Source organism: Antechinus flavipes, chromosome X (assembly GCF_016432865.1).
Source record: "Antechinus flavipes isolate AdamAnt ecotype Samford, QLD, Australia chromosome X, AdamAnt_v2, whole genome shotgun sequence".
Classification (NCBI taxonomy): domain Eukaryota; kingdom Metazoa; phylum Chordata; class Mammalia; order Dasyuromorphia; family Dasyuridae; genus Antechinus; species Antechinus flavipes.
Window position 1 is genome coordinate 80,457,201 of NC_067404.1, and position 20,324 is coordinate 80,477,524.

A 20,324-nucleotide genomic window follows, 5' to 3' on the forward strand; every position below is an offset into this window, starting at 1 on the left:
CACTTGCATCGGGACCATATCCCCCCTGATCAGGGGCTCAACAAGATACCCTGATTTCTAGGGGTATCTCATCAAGGCCCTGCAGGAGGCAGCCAAGGCAAATTTTCTGAATGGAAAAACAGGGATTTCTCTTCCTTATGCATCCATCTGATTTTTTGAGTTTTCTGCTCTAATGGATCCTTAGAGCTCCTGAGCAAGTCAGGCCCTTTTAATAGGCCTCCATTTCCCCATCTGAAAAATAAAGGATTTGGACTAAGTGATTTCTAAGCATTAATACTGTACTATTAGTATATTGTGGGAAGTGAAAAAGGATGGTTTTAGAGAACCCTAGAAAGACGTTATGAAATGACACAGAGGGAAGCAAACAGAACCAGAATAATTTATACAATAACAACAATACTGTAAAGACAAACAACTTACAAAAAATCAAGAACTCTGTTCAATTCAATAACCAAGCAGCATTCCAGAGGGCATGTGGTGAAGCGGGCTGTCTACCTCTGGAGACAGGCTCAGGGTGCAGAATGAGACAGAAGATAGTTTGGGGTTAATTACTGGGAGGTTTTACATGATTGTGCGTATTGATTACACGTGGTTTGTTCTTTTTTCCCCAAAGTTAGGAGTAGGTGGGAAGGAGGCTATTGGAAAGAAAAACACAATAAAAAATGTTTAGGAAAATAAAACTTCACTACTCCCATTTCTCTCCTATCTTAAAGATTGCAAAGCACCTTTTTAAGCACAAACCCCGCGAGACAACTAGAGGAAATACTGTTATCTCCATTTACAGATGGGGAAATTAAGGCCTGGGAAGGGCAAGGGGCTTACAGATGTGCCTACTAAATAACAAAGAGAAAGCATTTCTTTTTGCCTTCCTTGCCATATATCTGTAAGGAAAAGATTGGGACCAATTTATCTATATTTTTGAAGAAGGCCAGGCTTGCTGAGACATAACTAATATATCCAGGACTATCTTTTTGGCCTGAGATCTAATTAGCTCTGGCACTCAGTGTGACAAAGGCAATCCGCATAAAGTCATAGAGAGCTCCAACTTGAGGAGTATCCTATTTGAGGAAAGGAAGGCGGCTTATCAGAAGAAATTAACTGAGATAATATCCCAGGCCAAGAGATGTAAGGAGACTGCGAATCCTTCCTTGGATTTATGCCTAAGCACCCACAGGAGGACTCTTTTATCTGGTCGGTTTGTCAGTATTCTCCACCCTGAGGGGAACCAAACTACTAGCTCAACTCACAGATTGCCCATGTTTATTATGCATGTAGGGCTCACAACAATGATTTTTCTGGTGTGAACTTTCTGATGATTAATAAGGTTCCCTTTCTGACTGAAGGCTTTCCCACATTCATCACACTCATAGGGCTTCTCCCCACTATGAATCCTCTGGTGTTTTATTAGGATTGAGCCCTGAGTGAAAGATTTTCCGCATATATGACACCCATAAGGCCGCTCTCCACTGTGTATTCTCTTGTGGTTAATAAGGTTTGAACTCCAAGTGAAAGTTTTCCCACATACACTACATTCATAAGGCTTCTCTCCCCTATGGATTCTCTTATGATTAGTCAGATCTGAATTCTGACTGAAGGCTTTCCCACATTCATTACATATATAAGGTTTCTCTCCACTGTGAATCCGAAGATGGAGGACAAACGTTGACTTCCACCTGAAGGCTTTCCCACATTCATCGCATTCATACAGCTTCTCTCTATGAGGAGCAATCTGATTTCTGGGAAGCTCCAACTTTTGCCTAGTATGGCAATTCTGGGACTCCCCACTCAGGCCACCCTCTCCTGAAGGATCTGCTTCTTGCAGTTTATTTTCCCAGTCAATATTTCCTCGTCGACATCTGGCTATGGAGACTGGCCTAGGAGCACCAGCCACATGCCTGGATGTGCTCCTGTCCAAGCTGTCCTGTAGTCCGTCTCCACACCACTGTCCCTGTGAAATCGCATCTTCAGGAATGCCTGGCTTTGGCATGGACTCTCTGCTGTCAGTCCTGCCATCTGAAATCACAAAGAAAAGGAATAAATGTCATCAAGATTCCTGTACTGGGCTGCATGAAGGGCAAAGAGGAAGAAGTACACAGCTTTCCCAATTTTCCATTGGGAAACGAATGTCTTTCACCCATTTGTTATCTCCATTTATGGATGAGGAAATTAAGGCCTGGGAAGAGCAAGGGACTAACAGGCGTAAATAACAAATAAATATCTCTGTTTATCTTTGTTAAATAACAAAGAGAAAACATTTTCCTTCTTTGCCTTCCTGGATGGATCTTTGTAAGCAAGGGATTGGGGCCAACTTATCTGTATTTTGGAGGACAACTGGGGGAGAAGCATCAAGTTGACCCAAAGCAAAAGGACATTTTACTACAAAGCAATCATCGGTGATGGTGATTCCCATTTTACAGCTGAGGATATTGGAGATCAGATAAGTTCAGTGACTTGGCTAGGGTCACACAGAAGGAGCCATGACTTGGATGGACAAGGCTCACAGGATAACAGACTTTAAGGCTGGAAGGACCTCAGAGGTCATCCTGTTCAATACTTTCCTTTTATTAGTGAGAAAAAGTTCAGTTATTTGCCCATGGCCACATGGGTAGCAAGTGGCAGAGCCCAGATTTGGCCAGAGTGACCAAGTTGAAAGAGATGATGGGGGAGGAAAGGGAAAAAGAAACTAAGGTGACTGGGGTGAAGATCGGGGATGAGAGAGGAAGGGTTATACGTAAAAGCAGTAGATAAAAGGGCAATCATTTGCCTGGTACCTGCCTGGAACCTGCCTTCTTCTGCTTCTAGCTGCCTCGCATACCTGGCCAAGTGCCTCTCCTGGCCTCAATGGCCTCTGTCCCCTGTAGATCCACAGTCCACAGCATTTGTCCTCGTTCCAGCTGTGAGATCCACAAAGGCTTGGGTCCTGTAAGCCCTGCCCAAGGGGAAAGAAAGCAGACGGGTGAGTGGTCTAGCTAGAGCATTGGCCTAGTCCCTGGGGCAGGAGCATCCTCAAAAAAATGAGAGAAGGAAAATACCCAAAATACCATTTTAGACAAGGTCAGAAAGGATGGGCAGGAGCCTCTCAAAGTTATTGCCAGCAACTGGGAGGGAACTGATGATCTGGAAACAGAAGAACAATGAGTAACCTGCCCTCGTCCAGCTAGGAGGACGGTACGCAGCTCTCAGAGGTAAAAGCATGCATACAGGAGCCAGGGATATTTAGTGTCTAGTCTGGGGGGAGATGGACAGGGTCTACTTGAAGGGGTTTTGTCGGTGAGGAAAGTCAAGTTAACAAGCATTTACCAAGCATTTACCACAGGGCCAGGCTGTCTGCTAAGTGCTAAGGATACAAAAAAGACAAAAGAGGGTCCCTGTCCTTGAGGAGCTCACAATTTCTTTGGGAGATGGCATCAGGCAAATATGTACAAAGCGAGTTCTGGACAGGAGAAATTAGGGGCAGTCTCAGAAAGAAGGCACTGGGATTAGAAGAACTGGGAAAGGCTTCTTGCAAAAGGGGTGATTTTAGCTGACACTGGAAGGAAGTCAGGAGGCAAAGATGAGGAAAGACCCATGGAAAGGCACAGGGAAGGGTGAGGTTAGAAGGGTGTTACAGCCAAGGGGCCAGAGTCCCCGGACCAGAGAGTACTTGGAGAAAAATAATGTGTAAGAAGACTAAAAAGAGAGCAAGGGCCCAGGTTATGAAGGGTCACGAATGCCAAACACATCATTTTGTGTTTGATCGTGGAGATTCTAGGGAGATACAGAAGTTAACTGATTAGGAAGTGAACGATATGATCAGACCTTTGCTTTAAGACAATGTCTTTGGGGGCTGAATGGAGGATGTACTAGAGTGGGAAGAGATCTGAAGCAGGCAGACCCCTGAGCAGCTACTGCAATAATCCAGGCATGAGGAGATAAGGGTCCGCATCAGGTTGGGGGCATCAGGGTATCAGAGGAGACAAGGGTGCATGTTTGAGAGATGTTTCAAGGTAGGAGCCACAGGCTTTTGTAAAAGGTTGGATATGGGAGTGAGAGAGAGTGAGGGGTCAAGGATGTGGTGAGCCAGTTGAGAGTGCTACTCTCAACAGCCATGGGAAAGAAAGAAAGAAGGAAAAGCTTGGGGGCAGGGTGGGGGAGATGATGAATTCCATTTTGGATATGTTGAGTTTAAGACATTTAGGGAACATTCCCTTTAAGATGTCCAAGAGGCAGCTGGAAATTGGAAATTGGAGGTCGGCAGAGAGAGCTGAGACTCCTCTGCAAAGAATAATTGAATCCATGGGAGCCGATGAGACCATTGAGTGAAAGCGTAGAGAAGACAGAACCTTGGTTAACTCCCATACATAATCTGGAGGAGGACCCAGCAAGGGAGATTGAGAAGGAACAGTCAGAGGGAGGAAGAGAATCAGGAGAGAGCAGGGTCATCAACACCTAGAGAGGAGGGAGTGATCAACAGTGTCTAAGGCTGCCAAGAGGTCAAGAAGGATGAGGACTGAGAAAGGGCGGTGAGATTTGGCAACTAAGAGAGCACTGGTAACTCTGGAGAGAGGAGTTTCAGTGGAATGGTGAGCTTGGAAGCCAGATGGCAGAGAATTAAGAGAGTGAGAGGAGAAAGGAAGCAGAGGCACCAACTGTACATGGTTTTCTCGAGGAAATTAACCACAAAAGGGAGAAGAGAGATGGGAAGGTAGTTAGTAGGGATGGACAGGTGAGTGAGGCTTTTTGAAGATGGAGGAGACATGGCATGTTTGTGGACAGCAAGGGAGCCACCATAGACAGGGAGAGATTAAAGATAGATAAGACAACAAGGCCACTAGAAAGGGCAATCTGGTGAAGGAAACAGGGTATTTTGGGATCCCTTGTGCAAGCGGAGGGGCTTGCCTTGGCAAAGAGAAGGGCCACCTCTTTGTGTGAAAGGGTTGGAGGAGCTGAAAGGAACAGTCCATTCGGTAACTGCCCACTCCCAAAGACCCTTCTTAGCTAGGCTCTCCAAATGTCTAGGTGATAATTACTTCAAACGCTCACGATAGTAAATCCAGTAGGGGACTGAGATGCCATAAGGCTGAAACAGAGTAATCACTTCAAGAATGACTGAAATAAATTCATAGACCCTGATGCTCCAGGAGGTCAGAGACATGAATGACCTAAGGACCTTGTAGGTCTCTGGCCAGATGTTCCACAGCCTGCCTCCTCTGGCCACTGGAAGACTACGTGATTCACTGCTCCCATTCCTCTTTTCATGTTCACACTTGGGAACAAATTTGGGACTCAAGTGAACCCCAGATGTGGGATGTCTGGGTTGCATACTTGCCTAGTGAGGCTGCATTCCCATAATTCTCCAGCATCACTTCCCTATACATGGCCCTCTGTGCAAGGTCCAGTTGCCTCCATTCTTCCCATGTGAAGTAAATAGCCACATCTTCAAAGGTCATCGATGTTTCCTAAAACAACAAAGACACTATCCTAGCTCTGTTCAGGGGTGGGTGGCCTGAGGCAGCAGAGGGCTTGGGCAGAGGTGGTAAGTCGAGTCTATTGGTAGGCATGGGGAAGGAGTTAGGGTGAGAGGAGCATGATACAGAGGAAACAGAACTTGGCCAAGAGCCAGGAGAAGCAGATTTGACTTTCTTCTAGCACTAAACTGTGGATTCAGGCAAATCCCTGGCCCGAGCTGGACCTCAGTTTCCTTATGTCTCAGATTATGGAAGAAATGCTGTCTGAGGGGACAGTGGAGTAGATGGGAAGGACCCTGGACCAGATATGTGGATCTGGCCCTTGCTTGTGATCTGGGCAAGTCTCTTTATCATTCTAAGTCTTACTTTGCTCATCTGTAAAATGGGGATAAGAATATTTGAATGAACTACCTCAAGGAGATTTTCTGAGGGAAGAGCTTTGTAAAGCTTGAAAATACAAAGAATTCTAAGTTAATTTTGCTTTCCATTACTGAGATTCTGAGGGTTCTGATCCTGGTTCTGCCCCTAACAAATCCCTTGCTTGCCCTGGGCCTCAGTTTCAGAGCTCTGAAATTCTTGGATTTTCTTTGTCTGGAGACCTACATTCTCTTTCTCCCCTCGTCCTCTTCCTCCTCTCTTCTTTGTCCTCCTCCTCTCTTCTTCCTCTTCCTCTCTTCCTTCACCCCTTCCTTCTCTCCTCCTCTCCTTCTTTCTCTTCCTCTTTCTCCCCCTCTCTTCTTCCTCCTTTTCCAGGAACTTGCTGAATACCACCAGACCAATCATACACCCCCACTCCTTTGTGGGGACTGCTGTTGCCCCCCAGACAACTCGACTAAGATCAACAGTCCTTGCCCTGTGTCCTTGCCTCCCTTCTCCCTGATGCATTTCAAGAGTTAAAGGGAATTCTCTACCGCCCATCTGTTTGGGACCTTCTGTGTCAGAGGCCCTGGAGGAGACTCCCACTGGGGGATGACAAATGCTGTTTGCTGCCCCAAGGGTCCAGCATTCCGTCAGACAGGGTGGAATGGCCAGATAGGAAGATAAGCGTAACACAAGACAGAGTTATGAGGGTCAAGAGCAGAACAAGGGACGCCAGGGAAATCAAGGGAGGGCGAGAGGGGACGTTTGCAGCTGGGGAGGATATTGAAAAAGCAGTTCAAGTAAAATGCTAAAGGGGGGCACACTGAGCGGGGTGAAGAGGGGAAGAATTCCAACAAGAAGCTGAGGGGAAGGAAAGGCCCTCCGAGAGAGGCGGAATGGCCCGAGGGAAGGCAATGGATCTTAGGTCCTTGGCCGGCGGGACGGGAACCCCAGCTTACCTGGGAGCCAACCGCAGCCTGGCTTCTTCTGTTGCCTTTTGGTAGTCGGGGTGCAGGTGGAGCTGGGCAAAGAGAAAGGGCCAGTGAGAAGCCAACAAGCCAAGAGAACAGAAATCACCCTCCTTGCCCCCCAATCCCTCTCTTTCTAACCCTAATGCAGCATTCAAAGCCCTCCCAAATCTGGGTATATCAAGATCCTTTTCTACCCTTTTCCTGTATTACACCCTATCACACACTCTAAGCTCAGTAAAAAATGGCTGCTCTCTGCACTCCCAAGCCCACATCAATAAGCTCTTCACCCTCCCGTGCCCTGGCCTTTGACCAGCTGCTCCTCTTAATATCTAGGATGTTGTCCTTTACTAATGACTTCCTTCCTACCCTTTGCAGCAGAGTTCAATCCATTACCCCTCTTCCCAGAAGTCTGCTCAGCTTTACCAGCAGGGGACTAACCTTATCCCTTCAGTCTTGACATAATGCTTTGTGAATACACATGTAATACACGTATCACTTAGTAGCAGGCGCCATATTGGTGTTGCCGCTTTATCACCCTTTGGCTGTCACCTCTCTGGGGGAGGCTGAGACTCTGACCTCCTGCTGAGCTGTCCCACTTGGTGGCTACTACCCCTAACTAGACCAACTCCATGTTCTCCATAATAATAACGATAGCAACAGCAATAATGCACTCATCTAGGACTTGAAGGTCTGTAAAATATAAGCATTTATGTATGTTATCTTCTTTGATTCTCACAACCATCAAGTGAGGTACATGCTATTATGATCCCCATTTTAGAGAAGAGTAACCTCAGTCAAACCGAGGTGAAGTGCAGGGTCATGCAGGTACTTGTTGTTTTGGGGGGGATTTGAACTCAGGCCTTTTCAACTGCAGGTCTGGCACTCTATCCACTCTGCTATCTAGGTGGAAACTCAGCCCACTATCTGGCTGGTTCTCAACAGTATATCACATGCTATTCTACCGTTCACCAGAGCCTACCCAGTCCATTGGCCGGCGATTTCATCGGCCCTGTACCTTTACTATAACTACCTCCTATATTTGCTCCACGAACAACAATCAAGTCAGTCCCACCATCGTTTCTAGAAAGGGTGAGATGAGCCATTCTCCTCTGCTTCTGCTCTCCATCCTTGCCTGCCCTGATCAAAACATTTTTCCCCGGCTTTCCCTACGACCCCCAGCACAAGCTTAGTGGAGAGCGCACACGTGTACCCATGCACACCCCACTCCATACACATTGCCTCACTTTGTTTCTGCATTCCCCAGGGATAGCACAATAACTTGTACATAGTAGGTGTTTAATCAGTGCTTCTTATTTGATGATCTGATCTTTGCATATAGGGCGACGCATAGAACAGATGTTTAATAAACATTTGCTAAATGAACGAATGGATGAACGAATGCTTGTAGATTCCCAGTCTAACCTGGGAAACTGGGAATCACTGAGAACACATAATCTTCTTTTTAAATTTAAAGTTTCTTCTTTCAATTAATAAGCATTTACTTTTTCTCCATGCCTCAAGAAGCTTGGGGTTTGTGAAGTAAATCATCAGGGCATACTCCCCAGCACTAGATGGTGGGTTTTGTGTCACTGCCTCCCCAGTACCTTCCATACAGCAGGCACTTAATAAAGGCTTGAACTGAAATGGACTTATTGAAAAAGGAGGATTTTTTTGTGGCCAAGGGAGGGAGAACTGTGATGGGTATACCCAGATACAAGCAGCTATTAAGGTGCCTGGTTTGGAGACACTTGTATAGGGTCTGCAGGCTAACCTTTTTATCTGGACAGGCCTTAAGCTTAACAAAAGGCCCACTTGCCACTTGCTCTGTACAACCACGTCTGAGTGGGTCTGGGTCCATCGTCTTCTAGCTCTAAAAGAGATGTTCATGGACTTCCATCTTGCACTCTCAGGGGTCCCCCTTTAAATATGCTGGCCACGCTGCTCTAAAGAAACAGGTCACGTTTCAAAGATCCTTTCCTAGCCCCAATCTGTAATCAGGTTCTGCTGTTCCTTCTACTCTATACCTGTTGATATCTTACATAAAGTTCAAGGTCCAGTTCAAATGCCACCTACTCAGAAAGACTTTCTGGATCCTCGTCTTGTTGTTTTCCCCTTCCACATCAGCTTTCATACAACACCCTGTCTCTCCATTCACACAGCCACCACTTGGCTGCAAGCTCTAGCATGGACTATGGGCCCCCCATGGATGCTTGGTCCCCCAAGCCTCAAGTCTCTTCCTCTTTCAGTCCACCCTCAATCTTCCTAAAGTATGACCAGATCATTCCCCTACTCAGTGAACTCTAGTGGCTCCCTCTTCCCTTCATGATCAAATAGAAAGTTCGCTGGCATATTCCTCTACTTTTCCAGCCTTCTTCTGCCCTCCTTCCCAATATACCCTCCATCATGCAGCAATCCTGGACTCTGGCCTTTCTGCTGCTCGCTCTCTCTAGCTTCCCAAATGCTCTTTCTCCTCTGCCTCGTGGCTTCCTTTAAGACTCCACTCACATTCCCTATTCTGCTGCAAGAAGCCCTGCCCAGTCCTCCTTCATCTTAGAGCCTTCCCTCACATGGTCCCTCCCATTTGGCCTCTGGAAAGAGGTATGTGATTAAGATGGCCGAGTTTGGTGACAAGGATCAGGAAACCACCTCTCTTCCTTCTTTGCTGATGTGGGGGGCTCTGGGTATGGAATAATGTATACATTGTCAGATGCAGTTGATGTGATGGTTGGTTTTGCTTAACTTTTTTTATATTCATCTTCTGTCACACAAAGCTTTCGGGTTGGGGGAAAGGAACAGTACATTTGGAAGTGAGGGATACGTCAAAACAGAAGATGTGATACAAATTGAGAAAAAGAACAACTGTTGGAGAAAGAGCTCTGTGCTGTCACTCAGGCTTTCCCGGGGGGAGGGGCGGGGGGGGGGAGAGCAGAGCTAGGTGCTCCTTGGATATCAAGGCCGTCCCTCTCTCCACCAGGTCACACTGCCTCTCTTAGATACTTCTCTTCTAATTTGTATTACTTACATAGCTTTGGATCCATCCTAGATTATAAGCTCCCTGAAGGCAGGTACCACGTCTTCCTCATTTTCCCCAAGAACTAATTCACTTCACTTCAACAAACGTTTCGGCAACATCTACTAGGTGTCCAGTGCTAAGTGGAATGGGCCCTGCCTCCACCACATATTAGCAACATAATTTTAGAAAGGAGAAAGTACAGACAATTGGGGTAGACATGAGATGGATTCTGAAGGAAGCGAGGGGTGAGGTGGGGAGAACATCTCAGACAGGAGAGACAGCCACAAAGGTGTGGAGATACTGCTACTACCACTGCCACTGCAGCCACCATTGCTACTGCTGCTGTTGCTACCACTACCACTGATGCCTTAAGGCTCAGGATATCCTCTCCTTGGTTCTTGCTAGTGAGCTGCCCGTCACCAGGGGAGCTCAGGTGTCCCTAGCTTTGAGGCCAGTATTCTATATTTTTCCACTTATGAAATGTCTGCTATATACTAAGTACTGGGGCTACAAAGGTAAACAGTGACAGGCAAAAAAGGTGAAAGTTTAGGAAGTGCTGTCTTGTGCCCCGGCTCACAGTCCTCACTATGGCAGCACCTGCTTCTGCCACAGCTAGCACTGCACACCTAAAGCTAATTCAGTATCCATAAAAGTACTCACCAGGCCCATGCTTTAGGAGGGAGTTCTTCCCTTTATCTAAGGATTCACCGCAGGGTTTCTTTAAATGCCGAGCTCCCATGGTGCACTGGAAATTGGGCCTATTTACAAAAACCTAACTTAGCACAGCTTTTCACAAAGACATCTATTGTATAAAGCAAGGCTCAACACTATTTGGGGAACGGATCTTCAGGTTCTGGAGAAGCTTAGTGCCAAGGAGGATAACAGTTCAGGGCTGGGTTGGTCTGTAGTGACTTGAGGATATCAGACCTATCATAAGAAAAACAAAAATTATTTTCAAAAAACTACTTATTAGATGCAAGGATGATTCATCATTAGGAAAACAATCAATATAACTAATCATAATAAAAAGCAAAACATCCAAAATGACATGATTATCTCATAGATGGAGAAGAAACCTTGGAAAGAGGATGACAATTTTATGCTTAAAAACCCTACAAAGTATAGGCATAGAAACCGTTTTACTGTCATAAGAAGCATCCATCTAAGCAATCAAACGCAAACATCATATGTCATAGGTAATAAGTATGGGAGTGAAGCAAGGATGCCTACTCTCCACGCTACGTAGTTCTGGAAATATTAGCAATAACAACAAGACAAGAGAAAGAAATAAAAGGCATAAAGATAGGCAAAGGGGAAATAGAACTATCTTTGCCGAGATGATGCCTTAGTTGGAAAATCTGAAGGAATTAACAAAGCTATTAGTTGACATGATTAATAACTTCGGCAAAGTTGCAGCCTAAAAAAATACTCAAACATTTAAAAAAAATCAACATGATTTGTCAGAAGCCTAGTAGAGGAACAACCTGGAAATACAAAACATGGATAGTACTTCTCCTGGCGATAAGGAGCTTTCCACCTAGTTGGGGGGAGGGAGGGAATGAGACCACAATCTTCAGTGGATCAGATAAGTATAATAAGTGCTATTTTATGATAAATGCCTTAAAGACTTACAAAATACAAAGTACTAAATGAGCTCTGAGGGAAAGGTCATTACTCACCAGAGGGATGAGGGAAAACTCTGGAGAAGGAGGCATTTGAGTTGGGCTTTAAAGGACTGATAGGAACTCACTGAAAAAAAGAGGGAGATTTTTAGGTACAGGGAACAGTGTGAGCAAAGTCTTGGAGGTGGGAGAACATGGGGAAGGGTGAAGTTAACTGGTTTGTTTGGAGCACACAGTACATAAAGGAGAGTAATAGGAGATAATGCTAGAAAAAAATAGAATGGCACCAGATAGTAGGGTTTCAGGATTTCTGAACAGAAGAATGCAGTGACCAGAGAGGGAAAGGGACACAGCTGGAGGGTAGGGCCAGAACTAGAATTCTCTTTGCTATTTCCTTTCTTCTCCCAGTCAACCATATCCCTCCAGGACCTAGGTTTCGATTTTCTTTGTAAACTCCCCCTCCCCCCCAACTCTTACCTTACCTAAGAAAGATCATTCTGAGGATGATAGGAAGGGCATTTTAGGGGACAGATGGTGGAGTAACTCAATCTCAACTTGTATTTAGGGAGTCCAGAACTAGGAAGGTAATACTCCGGCTGTATTCTGCTTTTGGCCAACTACCATTGGAGTACTTGGTTCAGTTCTGGGCTCTAGTAGCAAAGCACTCTGCAAACAATAGTGATGTGGGTTGTGGTCCCTTTAAGAAACTAGTCCTTTCAGATTGATTTATTCCTTTCTGATTCCCAACCCCTCCTAGCTGATGCATTATCATTCAAGAAGTTAGGACCTTTGATTCACAAATCCTGGTCAAAAGCGTCCCTTTGAATTCCAATAAGAGATCCGGGCTTGCCCCAGCCCCCGCTGGGATCTGAGCCAACTTGGGCTCTCACAACCCCCATCTGATCTGGGCCAACTTGGGACTCCACCCACGGGCCCCTTTAGTTAAATCTTCCTAATTTTTAAGCTGTGAGTTCTCCAGGAAAAAAAGAATGGCTCCTATTCATTTCTGTCTCTTTTACACACATGGCTCCAGTGTTCAGTAAAGGCCTTGTACCCAGCAAGCCCTAAATAAATGTTTGCTGAATTAACTGTGCCTCATTATCTCTCCTACTACTCGCTAGTCATTCTAATAGTAAGGTTTTATCCACTCCTGTCTGTGTCCCCCTTCCTCCAAAGAATCCATCTAAAATCAAAAGCAAACATCATATGCCATAGGTAATAAATATGGGAGTGAAGCAAGGATGCCTACTCTCCATATTATGTAGTTCTGGAAATATTAGCAATAACAATAAGACAAGAGAAAGAAATAAAAGGCGTAAAGATAGGCAAAGAGAAAATAGAACTATCTTTGCTGGTTGGAAATTCCTGGAAATAAGGAGCTTTCCACCTAGTGGGGGGAGGGGGATAAGACCACAATCTTCAGTGGATCAAATAAGTATAATAAGTGATAGTTTATGATAAATGCCTTAAAGATTTATAAAATACAAGGTATTATGTGAGCTCTGAGGGAACAGTCATTACTGACCAGAGGGATGAGGGAAAACTCTGGAGAAGGATGCATTGAGTTGGGCTTTAAAGGACTGATAGGAAATCAGTGAGAAAAAAGAGATTTTAGGTATAGGTGCTTATTAGATATTTAGTGATTGCTGACTATACCCAGGGCATTAAGGGGGGCATCCATTTTATTTAGCCTCCAGTACGTAGAGGATTCTGGGAGATACAAAGAAGACAGAAACCCAGGCCCTGGAGGGATGAAACTAACGGGGAGGGAGGAGGAAGCAGTAAAGAGGATTCTATTTCAGACTGGTCTCCGATTGTGTGGCAGGTCTCACTTCCCCTCTTCTTCCCCAAGGAAGAGTTTGACCCGTATTGTTTTTAAAGTGCCTCCAAGATTCTGAGACTTTAGGTCGCCAGATGAAAAGTTTGTGCCTGGCTCTGCCACTATGATCTTGGGCCATTTCTTTCCATCTTTGGGTCATTCTTTCTCCATCTGTAGGAGAGAGGGGTGATTAGGCTGGAAGACCTCATGGCCCTTTTGTTTTGAGATCTACGAGCTTATACTTTGAGCGGAGGTTCAAGAAATCAGGGAAGGCTTCCTGGAGGAAGTGGCAGCTGAGCTGGGGCCTTTAAGGGTAGGAAGACGTCTACGACCAATGATTTACACAGTGAAAAAGCTATGGGTGGGCCTTAGGGCTATGGCGCTGACCCAGGTGCTGAGCCGACCCGAGGGAAGAGTTCGCGCAGGCGTAATAACAATAGTGATTGGGGCAAAGGAGCGCCGCAGCTGGCGCAGGCGCAGGCCAGTGGTCCCCGGAGGGGGCGCTATGGAGGCGAGCGGGCCCTTATCCGCAGCCTTCACCTGAGTCCAAGCTCGGGGATTCCACCCCACCGTCCCGAGCCCCTCCAAGCCCACCCTCACTCACTCACTCTCGCCTGCGCTAGAAGGCGACTGCGTGTGCGGGAAGGCGTGTGGCCAGGCCCCGGGCTGGGCCCTCGCAGCCTCCGCCTCGCATCCGGCCGCGGCTCAAGGCAGCCGGGAGGTCCGCGGGCCGCCGGCCACCGGGGTTGGCTGCACGCCTCACGTTGCATAGCAACGGGGGCGGGCCGGAAGCGGCATGGGGGGTGGAGTGTGAACGGATGGAGAAGGAAGGGGGCAGGGAACCGAGGAGGAGGGAAAAGGGGAGAAGCAAGAAGGGATCCGCGAGAAAGGAGAGCTCGTTTGGGAAGGAGGGGCAGGGGGGAGAGGAGGCCAGACCGGCTTGAAATGCCAGCTCGCCAAAAAATGGCCGCTCCGGGCACCACCCTCAGCCCTTAGTTCATGCCCATCCACCTGGGCCTTCTTTGCCGCCGGCCCCACCCCCACCCCCAGCGCTTGACCTTTCCTTGGGAATCTCTTGCTTCAAGCTCCCCCTCTCTAGTCCCTGATACTAGCCAAGGCCCCTCCAGGGGGAAGGTGGTACAAGAGACTGAGGATTTGGAGCTGACAAAGGCTTGTCTGGTCCAGCTTATACTGGAACCATTTACCCAGCTCTCTGGGCATCCCCAATGGGGGTGTGCCATCTGCTCTTCACTTGAAGCCTTTAAGGCCCCGGGAGCCTGATGCCTCTCAAGGAAGCCCATTTCCGTGGGGATGATGCTCATTGGTGGGAAGTTCTTCCCAACTCCAAGTTCAAATCTCCCCCTCTTTGTGTTCCCCTCAATGATGCTGGTTCAGCCCTTTGGGATCAATCAGAAAAAGCTGAATCCCTCTTTTAACAGCTGTCTTCTGTTGTTTAAAGGGTACTCACATTCCCCTTTGAGTCTTCTCCAGACTAAAACATCTCCACTCGCTTCACTACATCCTCACCTGACCTTAGATGGAGGCCCTTCACCCTCCTCTGGACCCTCTCCAACTTCTCAGTGTCTTTTCCCTGAACTGAGCACAATACTCTACGTTATGACAAAGGGCAGAGTGTGGTGGGACCAGACCTCTCAATGCACCCTGCATCAGATAGCCACATCACACAGGCCCTCGTGTTGGGTTTGCAGCTCGCTGACGTGCCCTGAACGGTTGTCAGACAAATGATCAGGAAAATACAGAAACGGCGTTAACTGGCCAGCCAGAGATACAGGGTTAACTCTGACTTCTTACATTTATCTGTGAAAAGTTGATCAATTCACAGCCTCCCTGGACCCCCGTTTCCTCATCTGAGAAACGACAAGGTTGGATGTGGTGACCTTTGAGGTCAGCTATGACTATTTTTCACTTATGAACCCAAATATGACCTAGAAGGACGATAGAGGCCATGTAATCCAAGTCCTTCATTTTACAAATAAGGGAATGCTGTTTCCAGAATGGTAGAGATGTGACTAATAAGAGTTCAACTGAAAAGGTCTGCAAGGCTTTCACAGCCCAGAATCCCAAGGAAAGTCAACAGCAGGCTCTGGCAGAGGCTGCTCTGGCATTGACACTCAGGACTCTCCTGAATCTAAAATTCAGCACTCTGTGTGTTCCATAGTCACTGCATCTCAGCCTGGTTTGTCCCCAGATTAGTCTTCCCGAAGCCTAGTTCCAATCTCATCCTTCCTGATTCAAACCCAAACTTCAGGGCTCCTGACTCCTAACACAGTCCAAACCCCTTCAGACTTTCACATGATGGCGTTAACGTAAGTGTCCAAGCCCAGCTCTGAATCTCAGGGCTAAAGAGCACCTCACCCTTGGATCCAAACTGCACGATTTGGGCACTCGTTCTTCCATGAAATGGGGTCTGTAAGCTCCTTGAGAGCAGAGTTTGCGTCATAACTATCAGTATCTTTGGCAGCGTTCACCGGCCAGAAAGCAGTGAATACGTGTTTGCCGAATGAGTGAACGGACAAGCCAACTGATGGATGCCGGCCAGCGGCTGAGCAGATCAGGCTGGAGAGGGAGAAGGGCCCGTTGGGTGGAAAACAGCGGAATTTTTAGAACTGCGAGATGACCCTTAGAGATTAGCTAGGTCAGGTCCACCTCATTTTTCAGAGAAGAAAGCCGAGGCCCAAACAAGGGAAAGAACTTAGGACCAAAGAGTACCAGAGCCAAAACGGCCCTCAGAGGTGATTAATTTCATCTCTTCTCAGAGAGGGAAACTGAGGCCCAGAAAAGAGAAAATACTTGGCTGATGTTTTTTTATAGACGTTGGTTTCCCCCCCCCCTCAATTGCTGTTATTGAGTATTTGTGACCCCATTTGGGGTTTTCTTGGGAAAGATACTGGCGTGCTTGGTCATTTCCTTGTCCAGTTCATTTTACAGCTGAGAAAACTGAGGCAGAGAGGGTTAAGTGATGTGCCCAGGGTCACACAGCTGGAAGTGTCTGAGGCCAGATTGGAACTCAGGAAGAGGAAGCGTCCCGACTCCAGGCCCGGCACCATATCCACTGTGCCACCTAGTTTCTCAAAATACAAATGACATTGTTGTTCAGCCACGGTCAAGTCTTGGTGACCCCGTGGACCTCAGCACGCCCATACTGTCCATGGGGTTTTCTTGGCAAGGACACTGCCATTTGCTCCCGCTGCAGCAAACAGAGATTAAGTGACTTGCCAAGGATCACACAGCTAATGTGTCTGAGTCTGGATTTGAATTTGGGTCTTCCTGACTCCAGGCCCAGGACTCTATCCACTGAGCCATCTAGCTGCCTGAAATGTAATTTATCCATTACATGAGAACAAAACATTTTTAACATTTGTTTTTTTTTTTAATTTGAGTTCCAAACTTCCTCCTCACCTCCTCTTCCTCCTCCTCGAGCAGGCAAGCGATTTGATATAGATTATGGAAGTGCAGTCACGCAAAACATTTCCACATTCGCCCAAAGAAAAACCAAAACCAAACAAAACAGCCGATCTGTTAAAAAGTCTAGCAGTGGTAGAGTTGAAGGAGTGGATGTGAGCATTTTTTGCCTAACTCTTCCAACATGCCCCTCCAAACAACTTTTAAAAGCCTATCAAATCAAATTCTGAGCGGCAAAGCCAACAAAAAGTCACACTGCGTCATTTTTCCAGCCTAAGGAAGCTTAGGAGGATGGAAGGAAAGCTCTACCGACACATCTGTGGGCCTTAAAGGTGGCACCAGGAGTGCCCAGCAATCAGGGATGATAAGGGCTTCAAACACCCGGTCAGAAATGGATTCCAGGAGCACCTTGTGCTAGTACCGGGTGTAGGATCGGGTGCCATTTGTCGGCTCCCTAGCCTATTACCTAGCCTGGGAACCTAGTCCCGGTTCCAGGGCATTCAGCTGAGAGGGAGTAGGAGCTCTACCGGGTCCTTAGAACAGAGGAGCTAGGATATGGAATGTGCTTTACAAGCCTCGAAGCACTGCTGAATGCTAGCAGTTATTTTTAGTGCTATATTAATTGTGGAGAGAAGGTAAAATGATTTGGGGTCTGTGGGCCTTGCAAACACTGACCAGTGACCCGAATCACCAGGATGCTCAGATCATAACTTTCCCTAGAGAAGAAAGGGGTAGAAGAAAGGGCTGGGAATTTGGAGTGAAGAGATCTGGATTCAATCCAACCATAGACATTACTAGGTGTCCTTGGGCAAGTACTTTTCCTTTGTCAGGCAGCAGTTACCCCCTTGAGAATGATGGGCTTTGACTCTCCTGGGTGGCCATACACAAATCACTCAGTCTCTCTGACCTCGATTTTCTCCTCTGTAAAATGAGGTTATAGGTGCTCTGTGAGGTCCCTTACATATGGGCAATTCTCTGTGACTCAGTGGTTTCTAAGGTGAGTCCCTGCTTTGAAAATCTCTGACTATAAAAATTAAAAAAAAAAAGAATATCTGCGATTCTTTAAGGAGTCAGTTTGATGTTTTCAAAATCTATAACCCTGGGCTGAATGGACAGTTATTCTCATCCCCCTCTTCTTACATTCTCAATGGTTACCAAGAGACCAAAAGGACTGAGGAATATGAGGACTTACCTGATCACTACCCAGAATTCTGGGACAACCTATCCCCACAGAGGGCCCCCCGCTGGGCTCCAGCTGCTCCCAGTCCTCCCCTGTGAGATACAAGGCCACATCCTTGAGCTATCGATCCATATGTAGAGGGAGGAGCTGAGGGAGCACCAACCAAGGGTGGAGAGCCAGTGGGGAATCTCCCGGGGCTTCAGCTTCTGTGCCTACACCAGCTGAAAGGGAAACAGAAGATGGGAATCTCCCCCAGTAGATGTTAACTGCGAACCGATCAACCGATCCAAGTTCTAGAGTGCTGCTCAGCTTCTACTGGAATTGGAATGGGCACAGGTGAGTCACGAGCTCACTCCAGCAGCAAGTTCCAGCTCTTCCAGTTCTTTCTGGACCAACAATTCACTTGTTCCTAGGCACAGGTACTAGTACTTGCTTCTAACGGCCTTCCCTACTTGCACTGAATGATCTCACCAAACTAGGTACCATCAACACCCTGAAGCATCTTCCTTACGTGGAGACTTGCCCCTGCCAGCCAGGCTCTTCAAAAGTCTGCTGGCTCCCTATTGTCTGGGTCAAGTTCCTGTTTCTTCCCCAGGTATTCAAAGTTCTTCACAAACTGGGGGCTCTCTACCTTCATGCTTGTTTCATATGCTCCCCCTCCTCCTCCACACGTCATGCATTGGTTACTTCAGTTAAACTGAACTTCCCCCTGGCCCCTAAACACCCTCTGAACTCTCTCGCAGTGGACCTTTTCTATGTGTTTACCAGCCACTCCTTGGATATATTCTAAATTTCTTACAGGAATCAAAGTCTGGCCTCTTATCTAAGGACTCCATTTTTCTAAAATGGGACTCCCCCACAGCATCTTTGAAAGATTTCTCGATGATCATTCGGCAATCACAGCCACTGATATTTTCAGTGACCACACCGACGGGGGGGGGGGGGGGGGGGGCTGACGTTTTTAGATCCCGCTCTCTTATCAGCACAGAATGCTGGGACAGACTCCCAACACGGGTACCAAGTGATTTAGAAATTCTATAATGTACTGCTGGCCTGATATCCTCTATGTCACAAAATACAAAAACCAGATTTTTAAAGGAGCTGAAGTAAATAGGCTTTTAAAAGTATGTATTTTATTTAATGTACAAGACACTTTTTCTGGCATCGCAAATGATATTTTTGTTATTTCATAAAAGTTCTCGTGTACGTCCTAGGGAATAGGGCGAGTGTTACAATTTAATTATCGTTAATTTGATCACTCTGGGGTTAGCCCAGCAAGTGCATTTCTATACTTGTCCCAACGGGCCCACCACCTCCCGAGGTCCACTAGGCCCACTTTGGAATGGCTCCCCTTGGGAGGACTCTGAGCACTGCTCAGGGTGACTGCCACCCGGCACAAAAGGGAGCAGAATGTGGGCAGGTGACTCCCGGGGGCCCGCTGCTCTCTCATCACTTCTGAGTCGCAGCCATTTCAATCCTGTTTTTTTTTTCCTAGTCTAGATATCATTTTCCTTAGCAGAGGAAGTAGAAGAGAAAGAAGGGTCTGGCTGACCTCCGACCTTCCTGTCACCCTTTACCTTAGGCCTGGCCTCCCCAAGCAATGGACCTCATCCTCAACTCTCCCTTCTTCTTATTGGAATAGTGCTAAAAATAAAGACGTGAATGACCCAGCACAGAATGACACAACAAAGCACGACCCAGAACAGCTACAGGACAATCCAGCACGACGAAGCACGACAAAACATGACACGACAAAGCGTGACACAGCACGGCACAAAACAACCCAGCTAAACACAGCAGAGTATAAAATAACACAACACAACCTAGAACACTACAACAATACGACATGACACAGCACGACACAACACGGCTAACGCCACCCGGTTAAACGCGACAAAGCACAACGCGGCACGGCACAGAACAAAACAACCCAGCTATATACAGCAAAGCACAAAATAACAACACACTAAGCACGTCACAATATAACACAACATAGCACAAAACACAACTCAGAACACAACATAGCACAGTATAGCACAGAACACAACCTAGTACAACAAAGCACAAAGCAACACAATGCAGCACAGCCACTGCACAACAGTTAAACACAACAAAGCATGACTCAACTCAAAACAATACAACCTAGCACATCACAACTCAGCACAACTCAACCCGGCACGATCCAACAAAACACAGTCCAAGATAAAACAATGCAACACAGCACAACACAGCACAGTATAACCCAACCCGACCCAATACCACCCAGAACAATGCGACGCAGCACAACCCAACCCAACCCAATCCAGCACAACAATCACATTATAACCCAACCCAGAACGATACTACCCAGGACAATACAACCCAGCACAACAATTAAATCATAATACGATAATCACAACACAACACAGCACAACCCAATTCAGCACAACAATCACACCACGGTCCAACGCAGAATAATACAACCCAGCACAACAATCATCTTATAATCC

The 20,324-nt window shown here is 46.8% G+C and overlaps 1 protein-coding gene across 7 annotated transcripts; it reads right to left on the bottom strand.

Annotated features, from left to right (window-relative positions):
- Positions 1 to 363: 363 nt before the first annotated feature.
- Positions 364 to 18,760, bottom strand: LOC127542480 (zinc finger protein 7-like). Of its 7 annotated transcripts, none has more exons than XM_051968121.1 (7): positions 17,848 to 18,760; positions 11,471 to 11,540; positions 10,452 to 10,718; positions 6,767 to 6,828; positions 5,309 to 5,438; positions 2,816 to 2,929; positions 364 to 2,013 (listed from the first exon to the last, which is right to left on the bottom strand). In XM_051968121.1, the coding sequence occupies exons 3-7, from the start codon at positions 10,528 to 10,530 to the stop codon at positions 1,244 to 1,246; spliced, it is 1,155 nt and encodes a 384-aa protein (XP_051824081.1). In that variant the 5' UTR covers positions 10,531 to 10,718; positions 11,471 to 11,540; positions 17,848 to 18,760; the 3' UTR covers positions 364 to 1,243. The 7 variants fall into 7 exon arrangements, with proteins under 7 accessions (XP_051824081.1, XP_051824083.1, XP_051824082.1 ...); XM_051968123.1 differs by lacking the exon at positions 17,848 to 18,760 and adding an exon at positions 13,841 to 16,037; XM_051968122.1 differs by lacking the exon at positions 17,848 to 18,760 and adding an exon at positions 13,837 to 16,037.
- Between the last annotated feature and the right edge of the window lie 1,564 nt (positions 18,761 to 20,324).